Genomic DNA, 16,229 nt, shown 5'->3' on the forward strand with positions numbered 1-16,229 from the left:
AGCTGATAGTACTCTTTTCCCCGCCTATGGGAGCCAAACTGAAGTACATTTTGCTTGGAAAGAAAGGCGAAAAGATATACTAAAACATCCTTCTGCTCTGTTATGATTCGGCAATAAAGCGCGAGCAGCTATTTTGCCAACGAATGTATTTGTCACCAAAAGATACGATTTGTTTTGTAAACAAATTTGTTTTTTCACGAGCAATGGCCGAACAGCAATTTTGACATTGCGGTCCACCTATAATACAACGTCTTGTTTCCGACAGCAACAAAATCGACGTTGCCTAAAGGCGAATCGTACAAAAACAAATCTCCATCTGGCACCTGATCAGTTTAGTTTTCTTCTTTCACTGATCCCGGTTGATAACATTTATTGGAGTAGTTCGTATAGACATTTTTGTATCAATTTGAATCTTATTGTTAACATGGAGGTGGATGGTAATGCCGTTTTGGCGAGAGCGCTCAAAGAACAGGTAATTTCGGTTTTTCATCGACTGAATTGATACCCAGTTGGATTCCACCCGAAGATTATTTTGCTGATTGTGCAAAAAAAGTGCCATCGTATCAATTTTGCTTTCTTTCATGGCGTAAACTCCCAAATTATCAAGGAGTTACCAATGAGCTGAGATTATACTATTTATAACGAATTTCTTTTTATCAGGGAATCGAATATGTATTCGGCATTGTCGGCATACCGGTGGTGGAATTGTCGATGGCAATGCAAGCCGAGGGCCTCAAATACATTGGGATGAGAAACGAGCAATCTGCTTGTTATGCGGCACAGGTAATTCAGCCTTATCGCGACAGTATGTATGTGTGTGTGTGTGTGTGCAAATAAAGATACCGACTACACAATAGTATTTTCGCAAAGATACGAACGTTTTACTTACAAATCATAATTGTTGAGAATTTATTACGCTATGAATTTTAGGCCATTGGCTACTTGACCGGCAAACCCGGCGTGTGTCTCGTGGTTTCCGGACCAGGTCTTCTGCACGTGACCGCCGGAATGGCAAATGCTCAAATCAACTGTTGGCCGCTGCTCGTCATTGGAGGTTCTACCTTCCAGGACCACGAAGGAATCGGTGGCTTCCAAGAGTGCCCTCAGGTGGAACTGAGCAGGCCATATTGCAAATATGCTGCTAGACCAGCAAGTGTGGCGCTGATTCCACAGCATGTGGAGAAAGCTGTCCGCTTTGCTTGCTATGGCCGACCTGGAGCGGCTTATTTAGATTTTCCCGGAAATGTATTACTCGCTCGGGTGCCGGAAGCAAGCATTCCCAAGCAATATGCACATCCAGAACCACCGATGACATTCCCCAGCATTACATGCGTTAAAAAAGCTGCCCATTTGCTCACCACAGCCAAGCGACCGTTGATAATAATCGGCAAAGGGGCGGCTTATGCGAGAGCTGAACTGCATTTGAGACAACTCGTTCATCAGACAAATTTGCCCTTCCTGCCGACACCGATGGGGAAAGGTGTGGTACCGGACTTGGACTCGCAGTGTGTTGCATCGGCTCGGACTTTAGCTTTACAGAAGGCTGATGTGATTCTGCTTCTGGGAGCTCGTTTGAATTGGATGCTTCATTTTGGACGCGCTCCTCGCTTCAGCCCGGAAGTGAAAATAATTCAAGTTGACCTTAATGCCGAGGAACTGCACAACAGTGTGCGCAGTTCGGTGGCCGTGCAATCGGACATTGTTCCGTTCACCGAGCAACTGATAGATGAGTTGGCTCAAATGCACTATTATTTCGATATGAACAATGATTGGTGGATCGATTTGAAGGCAAAGTGTGAGAAGAATAGGAAAGTGGTTCAACAAATGGCACTGGACACAAAAGTTCCGTTAAATTATCACGCTGTGTTCCACCATCTGCAGGAGCTCATCCCAAAGGATGCCATCATCGTTAGCGAAGGAGCGAACACGATGGACATTGGCAGAAGTTTCTTGCACAACAAATGGCCCCGACACCGATTGGATGCCGGGACCTTCGGGACGATGGGAGTTGGACCGGGATTCGCTATTGCCGCCGCTCTCATTTGTCGGGATCGTTTCCCTGGGGAGAAGGTAATCTGTGTGGAAGGCGATTCCGCGTTTGGTTTCTCGGGGATGGAAATCGAAACAATGGTACGATATCAACTGCCAATCGTGATCGTTATTGTCAACAACGGAGGTATTTATTCAGGATTCGATCAGGAAACGTACAACGACATTCGATCCGGAGGTGATTTGACGCAGGTGTAAGTATCAGTTTTGATGCATGTGGAATAATTTTTGAGATCGCCATTCATTTTCAGCACTCCGGCATCAGCGTTAACGGTCGAAACACGATATGAAGCAATGATGAACATGTTCGGCTCGAAAGGATACTTTGTTCGCACAATTCCAGAACTCCAATCGGCTGTCGAAGAGGCACTTATACTTACCGATAAACCGACGATAATAAATACGATTATAAGTCCGCAGGCGGATCGTAAACCCCAGGACTTCCAATGGTTGACGGAATCAAAACTATAATCGGTACATGTTGGTGAAAGGAGAAAACATTATCACATACGTAATATGGTTTCTGGTTGGGTTATACAGGATAAAATATTATATTGTTGGGACCTTGCATGATTTTTTTTTTTTTATTCTTTATTTGAGAGGTTTTCAGCCTCCTGGGCTGGTTCGCCTAGGACCTTGCATGAGTTCTGGCTGGTTTTCCGTGATAACATTGTATATTCCTCGATTTTTATTGACATTCCAAAAATTTTTTCTGAAGATCTAAGTAGTCACAAGACTTCACAAGAAATTTGTCTGCTACAGCTTGATAATAAGTGCTCAATGATTTCCGGCAAAATCTTTTGTGACTCAAAACTCAACACGTTTCACACTAAAAAGTTGTTTACACTTCAGCAAGTCATTGAATTTCAATTTTGTTCAAAAATCTTTCCTTTGGATATGCTACAATCTTTAACTATACGAACAGATAGCAGCGCTGAGTGAAGCTTTCGCCCCCGGGACGGAAGAGTTGATTTGCACGGCCTGCAACCCCCGCCTCCCACTCCCAGTCGACGCTACTACGATTAGAGTTCACATAATGTTGTCTGTTGGAAAACAGCGATAATTTACTCAAGGTCCTAATATCGTTTTATGGGTTACAATGTGAATAACAATATGAATGAGCTGTGACATTAGTCGTTTGGGGAATGATAATACATCGCTCAAAAAGTTCGTAAAATAATTAATAAAACAAGAACATTTCGATGAAATCCGTTTTTTTAATTGATAGTAAGAATACGTTAATAGACAGTGAATAGAAGTACAATGAAGTCGCTTTTTACGTGGGTTTCGAAATTTACGCGACGCATAATGATTCAATATGCTAATTGATGTGACTTTTCACGAAATAAGTTTGTATTGTATCACTGATTAGTAACTGAGAAATGAAAAGAGATACAGATATCATGATTGTAGCATGCAAATAAAATCAGGTAATCAATTGTTAGAATATGGGATGCATTGTAAACTGATAATTCACTGTTTATTACACGGATTTTGGAAATAAGCTGGTTTATTTTTACGCAGATTTTGGAATTCACGCGGTTTTTGTTTATGTGGCACGTATCCCCCGCGTAAAAAGCGACCCCAGTGTAATGTATTCATTTCAAAACACCTTAAACATTGTAATATACTCTTTTGAATAGCTAAATGTTGAACATGAAAGAAATCCGACACGAAAACCTTGTTAGAGTAAAATATTGCGTTTTTATTTTTTTATATTTCAATATAGAACAATTCCATGTCAAAACAGCCAAAAAATATCAAATTTTGACGCGACCCTCTTTGGTTTTATTGAAACTCGGTACAAAGGATGGAGGCTACCCAAAATCACAATTTTCATTACCATATGACCAATTTAAAATACACGCTGCCATACAAATGAAACACAAATTACTGCATTACTCGAGAATTAATCAAGCAAATGAAACCAAATTTGACATATGGAGGTTTTAGGGTGCAATAAACTATTATGGGCCCTATTCCAGAAAACGAGACGAGCAGACGAGCGCTATACAAATGAAACACAAATTTCTGCATTACTCTAGAATTAATCAAGCAAATGAAACTAATTTAGGCATACGGAGGTTTTAGGGTACAATAAATGTTTTACGGTGGTTAGATACTCCACCACCCTCTCTAAGGGAGGGCTGTCATACAAATGAAACACAAATTTCTGTATTACTCGAGATTAATCAAGCAAACGAAACCGAATTTAGTATGTGAAGGTTTTAGGGTACAATAAATGTTTTTACGGTGATCAGATACTCCTTCTTCTCTCTTAGGGGAGGCTGCCATACAAATGAAAAACAAATTTCTGCATAACTCGAAAACTAATTAAGCAAATCGGGCCAAATTTGGCATTTGAAGATTTTAGGGAGCACGAAACGTTTTTACGGTGAATAGACTCTCTTCCCCTCTCCCTTCCCCCTCAAACATTTATTCCATGTAACGGAGGAACATGTTATTTGCAAGTGGTTGAAAATAATCTGATATTATAATCATGAGTTTTGGTAGAAGTACTAGGATTTTTTTAGTAAAAAATTCAACGGGGTCGATTAGAAGATCAATCAATGAACAGTTCTGCGATTGGACTCATAAACTTGCGCTTAGTAAGAAAACGTGAATGTTTGAAGCTTTTGATAACAAATAACAAATTAAGCAACATAAAAACTAGAAGCGGGCTATATCTGCGATATAACCGCAAAGTGGACGTAGGACTACCGTTGGCTTAACAACCAATAAGTAACAATCATGTACACATGCTACTTGAGAGTATCGTATTTATTCGATACAAAATATTTTGAATGAATTTCTTTTGATGCACATTAAGAACTCACACATTTTACTAACTATGCGCGGATTTCGCGGAAAGTTTTTTGCTAATTATTTATTCCAAAAAATTTAAAACAATCTCTAAGCATCACAAAACTGAGTGTACACTTTAAATTTCTCCGAACAAATTAGTCTTGTAAGTAAGTTTCTATGCGTGTCAACACTTAACCATTGCTTGGGCAGTGTTGGTTTTTGTTTTTTTATTGATGCTTGAAAAAGTTTTTATCCAAATGGTGTAAGTTGCGGCTAGCTCAGAGGTTACTGTTACCTCAGGGTCGGCACTTCACCAGAAACACGAAGCGGACTCACGGCTTAAGCGGTAGTTAATAGAGGACTCAATTGCACCATGGATTCAACAGGTATTAGAAGTGAAAGATAAGTATGGTAAGTATTGGCCCCTTTTCCATAAAACGAGACGAGCAATTCGTCTCGTCTCGTCTTGGCTTCAGTCACTGTCGAGACGAGCAAAATATCCCATTCCAGTATACGAGTTTCATTGAAATGTTTTATTTGGTAGACTGGAGAGACTTCAGTCAGTTTTTCTCGGTATGATCAGTGATGTCAGATGAGAAGACATGTTTTTGTTTTGAGAAAAGCATCAAACAGTTTTAAAATTGATCAATCGATACTCTTTTCTCAGTGCCAACATATTAAAAAAAACTTAACAAAAAGGAATAAGTTTCATATATCTTTTGGTTTCATCGATATTTTTCCTCGAGCATATGGTTTCATCACTCAGATGTTTTGTTATTATGGATTTATTGGGGGCAATGTTTGTTCACCTAATCAACGATTCATCAAGAAAAGTTTCAATTCTATATATGTATTTCCAAGAAGTAGTTGTTTTGAATTACTCATTTTCGTTCAATATGTGAAGACCCTTTTAGTAATATATTCAAAACAGTCATCTAGCATCCCTGGATATGAGTTCAATGTTTACATTTGGTTGTGTTGTTTGGAAGAGGCCCATTTGAAAATCTGTAAAATCTTGCAATTACTGAATTGAGTTTGTTGGTTGCAGTTGAAAACATTCATTGCTTATGCATTACTAGTTTAGCCGTGAAACCATTTTTGAAGATAAATGCGGAGCAGAAGAATACCGATGCTTTCAAAAACTTCCGGTTGACTAACCCGTAGACGTGCGGAACAACGATGACAATTGGGCTCGTTGACCACCGGCATTCTCCGTCGGACTAATTAGCGTCGGACCAATTATTTTCATCTGAGGAATGAAAATGAATGAATGAATGAATGGATGAATGAATGAAAGAATGAATGAATGAATGAATGAATGAATGAATGAATGAAAGAATGAATGAATGAATGAATGAATGAATGAATGAATGAAAAAGATCTGGGAGGAACTTCTGACTACAGTGTCCAGTCTCGATGCTTACACTCGAGAATTGATTGTTGTTATCTGTTAACATTTTCTGAACTCGTTTCAATTTCCTTTTTAAGAAAAACCTGAACTGTACACTCAATTTTGCCACATCTTAATTAGAGATTTTTTTTTTGTATTTCAAATAGGAAGTAGAAATGATGTGACCATCTTAGTTTTTTTTGACGTAGGACTACGTCTAACCGGAAGATATAGGGGGTGAAATGGAAATCTAGGCACTGAACAAGTAGGAAAAAATGCAAGATTTGGAACGCTTATAACTCGAGCATTTCTCAAGAGATCGCAAAGGTTTTTGCATCTATTGATAGGAAATATATCTACGCATCTATCATAACGAATAACATTTCATTTTTCTTGAGATAAATAATTGAATAATTGTTAAATATCAAGCATTGTCAAAATGCACTATGTGCCCATTTTTGATTGGTCCATTTTGTGCTCCTCAAATCGTACCGACCAAAACGGGCAACCAGAGCAGCAGCGAAATAGAATGAAGCACGATTGGAAAGGAAAAAGAAAAAAATGAACGAAACCTTGGTCGCAGATTCACACATGCGTAATTCTCGAGCCAGCCAGTCAGCTTAAAAATCCCCGCTCCGCTGCCGTAACGATCATTCTCATTCAAACCGTACACCACATCGGTTCGCATCACAACACAAACCAACCCAAGCAGCCATGTCTGGACATGGTAAAGGAGGAAAAGTGAAGGGAAAGGCAAAATCCCACTCGAACCGTGTTGATCTGGAGTTCCCCGCAAGGGTAGCTAGGCCGAGCGCGTTAGTACCAGTGCACCAGTCCACCTAGACGGCGTTATATAGTTTCGACCGCCGAAGTGATCGAGTTAGCTGGCAAAGCTGCTCGCTACGATAAGAAAACCCGCATTCGGAACAGACCACATTCGGTTCGGTGGACATCAAGACAACAGGCAGTTGCAGCGAGTGGCGAGTGGCAAACGCAATCGCAAAACGGCATCAGGTAGCAGAAGAAAAAAGTTTGTTCTTTATACAAACAAGGCGGCATCGAGGGCGTTCGAAATGGTTTTTTTTCAAAACCACGAGTACTAAGTTTTCTAAATTGGAACCATTCCATAAAACAAGGCGCTTTTCAGGGCCATTAAACCTTCCAAAAAAGAGTTTAGGAAATACAGTTCAATGCTTCCTAAAACAATTTCCAAAATAATAATAAAACACAAATTAATTTTTTCATAGTTTGTTTGCCAGGATCTGATGAGTATGTGAATTTGGCAGTTGTTCTGAGCTTATTGATAGTTGGGGACTTTCCTGATTATACAATTTCCACCAATTCCTAAATTGTTTCCAGATTGAAAGTACAGTAATTTACAATTAGTTCGACATTTAGCTAATTGGACGGACATGTAATGCGACTTATTTAGTTGGACATTTTTGTAAACATAGAGATCCAATTTATGACCCCACATTGAAAGTCGACACTGTACCACTGTCATCGCAAATGTTCAATTACAGGTTAAAATCGCCTCCAATGCGACACTGAGTGGCGCTTCGGCACGTCGCATTGAATGTAATTTACTGTACAACATGTGACAAAGCTGGATGGGAAGAAATTTTCCAACTGTGAAAGCTGTGGCGAGTGCTTTGGTGGCAAATCGAGAACAAGGCGGCATCGAGGGCGTTCGAAATGGTTTTTTTCAAAACCACGAGTACTAAGTTTTCTAAATTGGAACCATTCCATAAAACAAGGCGCTTTTCAGGGCTATTAAACCTTCCAAAAAAGAGTTTAGGAAATACAGTTCAATGCTTTCTAAAACAATATCCAAAATAATAATAAAACACAAATTGAATTTTTCATAATTTGTTTGCCAGGATATGATGAGTATGTGAATTTGGCAGTTGTTCTGAGCTTATTAATTTTCACCAATTCTTAAATTGCTTCTAGATCGAAAGTACAGTAATTTACACTTATCTCGACATTTAGCTAATTGGACGGACATGTAATGCGACATATTTAGTTGGACATTTTTGTAAACATAGAGTTCGGGGTCCAAATTATGACCCCACATTGAAAGTCGACACTGTACCACTGTCATCGCAAATGTTCAATTACAGGTTAAAATTACCTCCAATCCGATACTGAGTGGTTGTAATGCGACGTGCCATTGAATGTAATTTACTGTAAAATATGTCACACGCTGGATGGGAAGAAATTTTCCAACTGTGAAAGCTGTGGCGAGTGGCAAATGCAATCGCTAAACAGGAAGGTTTAGCCGAACAAGATGGGGATATCGAGTGATAACAAAACAATAAACTCTTTAGATTGAAGATAATTTTGTGATCCTGAAAAGGACCCTTTTTAGCCTGCATGTGAATCCAACGAGCGAACAAATCGTAATGAATGTATTTTTTTGCCATCGCTCCCTTTTAACGCTCATTCGTTCGTCTCGTTGGACTCGCCCCTTTGGCTGAGTCTGCCGATTTGTCTCTATCCTGTGAGTGTGTACCGCTAGAGTATAAAACACGCGGACCCCAAAAAAATATCTTATTTTCTTTCAAACCGTAAACCCGTGTGGTTGTACGGCATCGGCATCGTGGACGTAACAAAGGAGGACAAGTTAAGGGTAAGGCAAAGTCTCACTCGAACCGTGCAGGTCTCCAGTTCCCTGTTGGTCGCATTCACTGATTGCTCCGCAAGGGTAACTAGGCCGAACGGATTGGTGCCGGAGCACCAGCATACCTAACAGGGATTATAGAGTTTCGGCCGTCGGAGTGCTCGAGTTGGCTTGCAAAGCTGCTCACGACAATCAGAAAACCCGCATCAAGAACAGAGCAGCTTCGGTTCGGCGCTGATCAAGGCAACAATTAGTTTCAGTAAGTGGCAAAGTGTTTCTCCGGCACGTCGCATTAAATGTAATTTACTGAACAACATGTCACAAGCTGGATGGGAAGAAATTTTCCAACTGTGAAAGCTGTGGCGAGTGGCAAACGCAATAGCTAAACAGGAAGGTTTAACCGAACAAGATGGGAATATCGAGTGATAACAAAAACACAACACCAAAGGTTCTTTTCAGAACCATCAACATATTCATAAAGAGTAAACAGTAAACTAATCCATTTTTCAGGTAGATAGGTAGGTATTCACGTGCGAGAAGAAAATAAAACAATATATTTAAAATATATATTTAACAAAAGCTGTCCCCTTTGTATAGTCCTACGTCACTCCGGTTATGTCCCCGACATTACCCACCCGTCTTTTTCTTTTCACTACATGAGAGTAAAATGGCTCGATTTTACGATGAATATAAGTCGCACTTAATTTTTTACTTTTGAACTCCTAAAAATTCAAAAATAAGAAACCAGCACGAGATGTATACTCAGTTTTGAGATTGACTGTAGCCTTTAGACATTTCATCTTTCGAATAAAGTGTTAAAGAGTGTTAAAATGTTGAAGAACTCCTCCCCCAACCCCCATCAATCGGAATCATCGCTCGTAGCGGCATTCGTGAGCATTCGATAGCTCCTGCGTTTACCATAAAATGCGGTTCCGTTCGGTTCAGCGGCATAAAAGAAATGGGATTAGGAGAGAAGAGCATTGTAATTGGCTAGCTAGCGAGACCATTCTCATGTCACTTCGCAATCACAACTAAATGGGTTTCTTCCTCTTCTTGTTTTTGTTGTTGAATTATAGAGACTTTAAACGTTTGCAGTTCATTCGTCTCTTGCCTTGAGAAGGGCTTCTGGTAAAGTAACCAGATGGTCAAAGGTCTAACGCGGGACACAAAAAATGAAACGTTATGTGAAAATAAACCATAGTTTAGCGAGTCACATTTATTCGTGAAACAAATAATATGTGTCCTTGCAATTAAACCTGATCTGTATTATTTCTTTCTAAGCATCGTCATTCAGTTGTGATTTTTCGGTGGTTTAGATTTTGTTTACGCCTGAAAATCACTGACTCAGTTAGGACATTAAAGCCTGGCAAGCACGATTCAAATTCAACAATTTTCTCCAAATTACCGAATGGAATGCTCGAGAATTTCAATCCATTTTTCATCCAATTTAGTATTAACGGATGCATTAAAAAAATGGACTATTTTCGGATGGCGATGAAAAAAAAAACTACAAAAAATAATTTAATGGAACAAATTTTCCTTAAATATTACGTTTATTAAGCCTACAACAAAAAATATTCAAGGCTGTTGATAAGCAGCAGCAGCACTGTCAAGCAACTTCATGATTTTTTCATTCTATCAGCTTAACCCCACAGCAAAGGAGTTGGACATCCTGAGACACTTTGTGTCCGCCAGACATAGTTGATCTGGTATTTACAACATCCTCTCCCTGTAGCTCCTTAAGCCGGGAGATCAAAACAACCGGCCAAACGGCGAAGGAGAATCTGGTCAAAATGGACATTTTTATACGGAAGCATCAGACGAGACCGGCAGTATCTGAGCAGTAGGCAATCACCCAGAAGGAGTAGCTTCAGGTGCTGGTGAAAAACTTCTTTCCGGCGAAATTTATTGATATCGCGGGACATTTTCGTTCGTTTTGGCAAATGCAGGACGTTTCGCGGGACGTAATCCTACGCGGGACATTTTGTTGAAATGCGGGACTGTCTCGCGTAACGCGGGACGTCTGGTCAGTTTAGCTTCTGGGGACAACCAAATCCAAACTTTGGGGCCTGTTATCGAAATCGAGTTGATGAGAATTTTTCTCTTTGCTTTGTTAGCTCTATTCTGCTATTGTAGATATCGAGCAAGTCGATAGCATCGACCAAGTGAAAGCCATTGGTGCAACTGTCATACTATTTCGAATTGTTTGTTATGCTTGTCTCATATCTTTAGAGAATCGTTTTGTTTTTGTTTGCGTTCATGATATTTCCCTTTGGGAAATGTTTCAGAAGCGCTTAAATATATGTATTTTTCAACACATGAAGTTCGAGCTCGGTAAGACATCATCTCGATTCACAAAATACGGAATTTTGCTCGATGAGATAGTGATAGTGATTGTATCGACTTCTCGATTCGCTCACTTCATTGTCGTTCGACGTTCCTCAGCAAACCGTGTCCGTTTCAGCAAATATCAAACGACGTTCCTGAAACGGATTTCCGAGCGGGCACCAGTTTATATACAGATTTGTGATTTCATTAGCCTATTTTCAAAGCAGTTTTTGAGCTATTGAAACTAGTTTTCGGATCAACAATTAATAAGCAAAAAACTCTTAGACACTGCATCTTTTGACATAGGACTATGCCTTTGATTTCTATGTAGAGGGGTCAATCTACGAGAAATGTAACGATTTATTAAGCATATTACTCAAAATCGTTATTGCGCCATATGTTGTGTAATATACCATTAGACGTGAAAATTATCCATTTTTTTTTGCTTCAAACATGAACAGTGAATATAGTAAAAAAAAAAAAATTACAATTTGACGAGTTTCAATTGCACTAACCACTCGCTTTCCTCTCCGACGCAACGAGCATTCTTTTTGCCTAAATTCGGGCGTTAGCTCACAATGTGATGCGTAAAATGAATTATTCTCCATTTACCGATAATAGGCATTTATCAGTAATTGTATTGTATGTTGCCCAATAAATCCGTGCTCAATTCACGTTAGGCCTTGCTACTAACAATTTATGTAATTGTGGTCCAGGATGTGATAATATCGAGCATGTTTTTTGGTTATGTGAAAAATACAATTAGTGAATTTAACTGGCTGCTGAGTTAGAAGATCGAAAGGGTATGCTCACGCATATCAGATTATGATAGCGCAATCTTAATATTATGCTCCCCATATATGTCCTTCTAAGAAACCCGCTTCATTTCCTCGAATGCACGTGCCCATTCTCCTTTCCCATTCCTATACATAGGCAGAACTTAGCACCCCCTAAGATCAACTCACTACAGCAGCTACACGAATTCCCCAAAAGATTCCCCCGAAGGAGAAAATTCTATTTTTATTTATAATATATTTCTGTACTGCCCATGATTGCATAGGAGACGTAATCGACAACACCATTAGTATTGGGAAAACGCATTTTTGTTGTTTTTTGGCCTACAAGCATAACCATGCAAATTTCCGATGAAATGATCTGTCCAGTTGATGGATATTATCGGCAAAAAGAGGGTCTATGTAATTTTGCGGATTATACCATATTTTTTCCATTTGGAAAATGCTTGCGTCTATTTATGCGGACAATCAATCGTTTCAATGAACATTTGTCCGCATAGCTAGACGTAATCACCAGGTTGGTCTGTTTGTACCGTTAGTATTTACAATTCCGATAAAGGTCAAACCGTCAAAACGGAATTCCCTAAGATTGGTTTGATATGCTATACATTACAACCCCATTGTCTGTATATGGTTTAAAATGATGAAAATTGGAAGCATTTCCATTTCCTCATACATTTGTTCTGTCCATTTGTGTGATTTCCCGAACAAAGTTGTCAATAACGAGCAACTTATCGACGATCAACGAAGGGCAAATCGTAAGATGTAAAGTCTCCGAGAACAAAAGAAAAGAAGAAGAACAAAGGGGAATATTTGCTTAGAGTATATACAGTGGATCTTGCTGAGGCAAACTTCATTCTTCTTGAGGACTCCGACTGTACAACATCGTTGCTGGGCGAGCTGGACGGCGAGGGATCGAATGGTTTTCTCAAGGCAATGGGGGTGGAGGAGTAATATGAGGAAAGAGTAGAGTGTACTAAGGGCCTTTTTGAAGGCTAGAGACGAATGAACTGAAGTCTCTTTAATTCAACATAGAAAAGAAGGAAAGGCAAACTTTCAGTATCGATCTAGATACGAAACAATGAACATCGCTTGTTCTTCATCGTTTATAAATGTTCTGGAATTTTGTCAGTGATTTGGTTTCGCTTGCCAGTAGCAAATCTTTCTCCACTAAGGATGCGCTTATCTAATGCATGTATGTATGTTCTACGAGCACAAGAATGAATCATCAAACAATTATCGTCAAATGATTCTACATTTAAAAAAACATTTCAGGGCGACCAAACTGGCAGAATGGTTATTTCAAAATTTTTCGTAGCATTATAAAATAATATCCGCAGTTATAAACAAGCGACTTGAACTAAACTACAGAGTAGTTCTACGTCAACACTGCGGTCGTGTCTTGAACACAAACTCCTATAATTTTTTTCTTCATTGGTGATTAAAACAAGGTCCAGACACGATCAACTCAAAGTGAACTTGTTCTTTTATATAATTTTGGGCATTCAATGTTATGCTGAAAATTTCCATCATTATGCAAAAAAGGGCTAAATTCTGCTGTCGTTTTCTTCCAATTTGGGTTGCAGAAACTTCCATTGAAGATTGTAACTGCTCGAAAGGGTTATACACTCTGTTCAACTTCTATAAGACCACCCTGATTATATTTCGTTGCAATATAAACAGTTAGAATTTCACCAAGATACATTCATACATTGTAGAATGCTTAGAATAAAGAATATTTGACGTCAATTTCGTTCAAAAGAATTGTTTGTTTATTTATTGTGCTTAAGTATGATAATTTCAGCTGTCAAGTTTCTATAAGACTATTTCAAAGTTCATATGTATTATCAATCAAAAATTCAAAACTATTGATTTACCTGATTTACATGTCAATAATTGGCAACCTTGCCATTTTGGGCTAATAACCTGGAAAATTCGTGTTGGCATACTATTCACCAAATTTTTCTGAACGGATTTCCCGATATTTTTCCATTTTTTCCAAAATTGCGACCTTGACCTCTTCAGTCGTGGTGTACCGCTTTCTTTCAGTGTAGATTCTGCGTACAAGGATCCCCTAAGATTTTCAACAGGATTCAAGTCTGGAGAGCGAACCAGTCTGTCCAAAAAATTAAGTTTTTAATTCTTAACCCATTGCTTAGTTTCCATGCTGGTAAGAATAGTAGCATTATTTTGCTGGAATGTGAATTTTTTGTGACGATATCCACGCAAAAACAGTAGGAGAGAGGATTTCAGAACATGTATGTAATCCTTGAATGATGTGAAAGTTACCTTGAGCTTTCCGGTTGCACAGAATCCCGCCTAAACCATGCACGAGCCTCCACCAAAATTTCTGGTTTAAAAATACTGTTCCTCTTTCCGTAAATCACACCAGTACCCGTTAAAACCATCAGGACCATCCAAATAGATTTTTTTTCGTCACTGATGATCATCTAGCAAAGTTAAAAGTAAAAAAATAATTGGAGTAGAAAAAAATGTAAATGTATTTGTTGCGGCCCAGGCCGAACACATAGATAACAAAAAAAATATTTTTCAACACTTTATTGAATCAAAATGTAAACATAACACTGTACAAGAATCACTTATCACTTATCACTTATCACTCGTACTGAGTCCGTACCTGTAAAGCAGAAACTGTTAGCGCATCTACATATCAATTTATTACTCGTTACTTATCTTTTCGTCGGGTACAAAAACCTGATACACATTATTTGTACAACTCATAATATACAACACTAGCATTGGAGGCAACACAAAACGACAATCACAACAAACGAACAATAACAAGAGAATTGTCACGGAATAGGGAACGCATGGAAACGAACCCGCTATTCATACCCAGTTTCATATATTTTCGAGCGGTTATGGACCCGATGTGGACCGAATGTCACAAAGTACTATAAAAGTACTGGATTAAAGCTCCTCTCTCACCCCCGCATGAAGGACTGTCTATAGTTTGAACTATAAAAGTACGCGATAACTGGTGCTGAGCAAAATGGCATCACTGCAGCGATTGCCTTCCCTCTCTCGCATTGAACTGTCATTCAGATAAACAAAAACGAGATAAGTGAATGGATTAAACAATTTGCTTGAGTAAGTATGTTTTTCTTTAATTAATGTTTAATTTTGATGTCTTTTTCTTTGAATTGCAGCTAACAGAAATTCGAGGAATAAAATAATGGGTTGATTTTAAGGATAATAGTACCATGTACTATTCCTACGCAATAGTCCGGAATAAGTTCCAGTTGTGTTTCCTTGTGTATAGAACCCGCGATTAAGTGTGTGTCAATAGCAACTTGGTATGTATATCTATTGAATATGTGCAATAAATTATTAAATGAAATGCATTTCATTTCAGAGTACGCCCCAGTTGTGGAAAAGCTTCTGTTGCTATGGCTCCAATTACCAAACCTCAAATTTGCCGGAGTAGAACCCGTATCTGTATTCAACGATTGTATTAAACACACTCTTCGCTAATGCTATCAACATCCAGGATATGAACAGGAATAAATAGGAATGTTCAGGTAAAACTCACTTGCACAATTTATAATAATCAATACATTTATGTCTACATTTACTTTTTAGTGAAAATTTGATTCATCCACACCGGTGAACCAAAATGTTCTCTCTAAACGGTGTAGCATATAATTTGTTCAAAAGAAAATTTTTGTTCGCTCATTATATAGTGCTTTTATCTATTATAACTGTAGTACAGCCTTGTATTAGTATTGATGTAAATAAACCAGCATTGTAAATAAATTAAATAATTTCCATCGCCGGTTTTTTGAATGTTTGTTTCAACTTTCATGAAAACAAATACCACCATAATGAGGGTTGAGCAGTTTTTCAATCGGTCGACGCGGTGCCAGATTGGCACAGGTTTGGCTCGAAATTGGTTGTCGAATACGAAGGGTAGTTCGACAAAATCGTTGCAAAATGGCACGATATCGGTACCGTAGTCGACACCATTTGTTGGGACCAATCTGGCACAACAATGTAGAGTGGGTAACGTATTGTTTATAGCGAATATTCGAGAAGGAACCCGACCAAAGAATCAATCGCAATTATAGGCTATTCAGAGGACTATGCCGCCGTTCTACGCATAGTTGTCCCATGTTCCAAAATCAACAACTGAGAAAAACGCAATCTTCTTCTTTCTTTGTTTTTAAGAGGCTTTAAACTTTGCAGTTCATTCGCCTCTAAGTTCGCAATCAAAGTGTTC

General features: G+C 38.8%; 1 protein-coding gene and 1 long non-coding RNA gene across 2 annotated transcripts; both read left to right on the forward strand.

Moving 5' to 3' along the window:
* Positions 1-291: 291 nt before the first annotated feature.
* Positions 292-3,691, forward strand: LOC129770354 (2-hydroxyacyl-CoA lyase 1). Its single transcript, XM_055773133.1, has 4 exons — positions 292-472; positions 661-783; positions 931-2,243; positions 2,301-3,691. The coding sequence occupies exons 1-4, from the start codon at positions 425-427 to the stop codon at positions 2,518-2,520; spliced, it is 1,704 nt and encodes a 567-aa protein (XP_055629108.1). The 5' UTR covers positions 292-424; the 3' UTR covers positions 2,521-3,691.
* An 11,342-nt stretch (positions 3,692-15,033) lies between these two features.
* LOC129771097 (uncharacterized) lies at positions 15,034-15,782 on the forward strand. The gene is made up of 3 exons (XR_008742281.1): positions 15,034-15,100; positions 15,160-15,306; positions 15,366-15,782. It is a non-coding gene; the product is annotated as an uncharacterized LOC129771097 (long non-coding RNA).
* The last annotated feature ends 447 nt before the right edge of the window (positions 15,783-16,229 follow it).

This window comes from Toxorhynchites rutilus, chromosome 2 (genome assembly GCF_029784135.1).
Source record: "Toxorhynchites rutilus septentrionalis strain SRP chromosome 2, ASM2978413v1, whole genome shotgun sequence".
Taxonomy (NCBI): domain Eukaryota; kingdom Metazoa; phylum Arthropoda; class Insecta; order Diptera; family Culicidae; genus Toxorhynchites; species Toxorhynchites rutilus.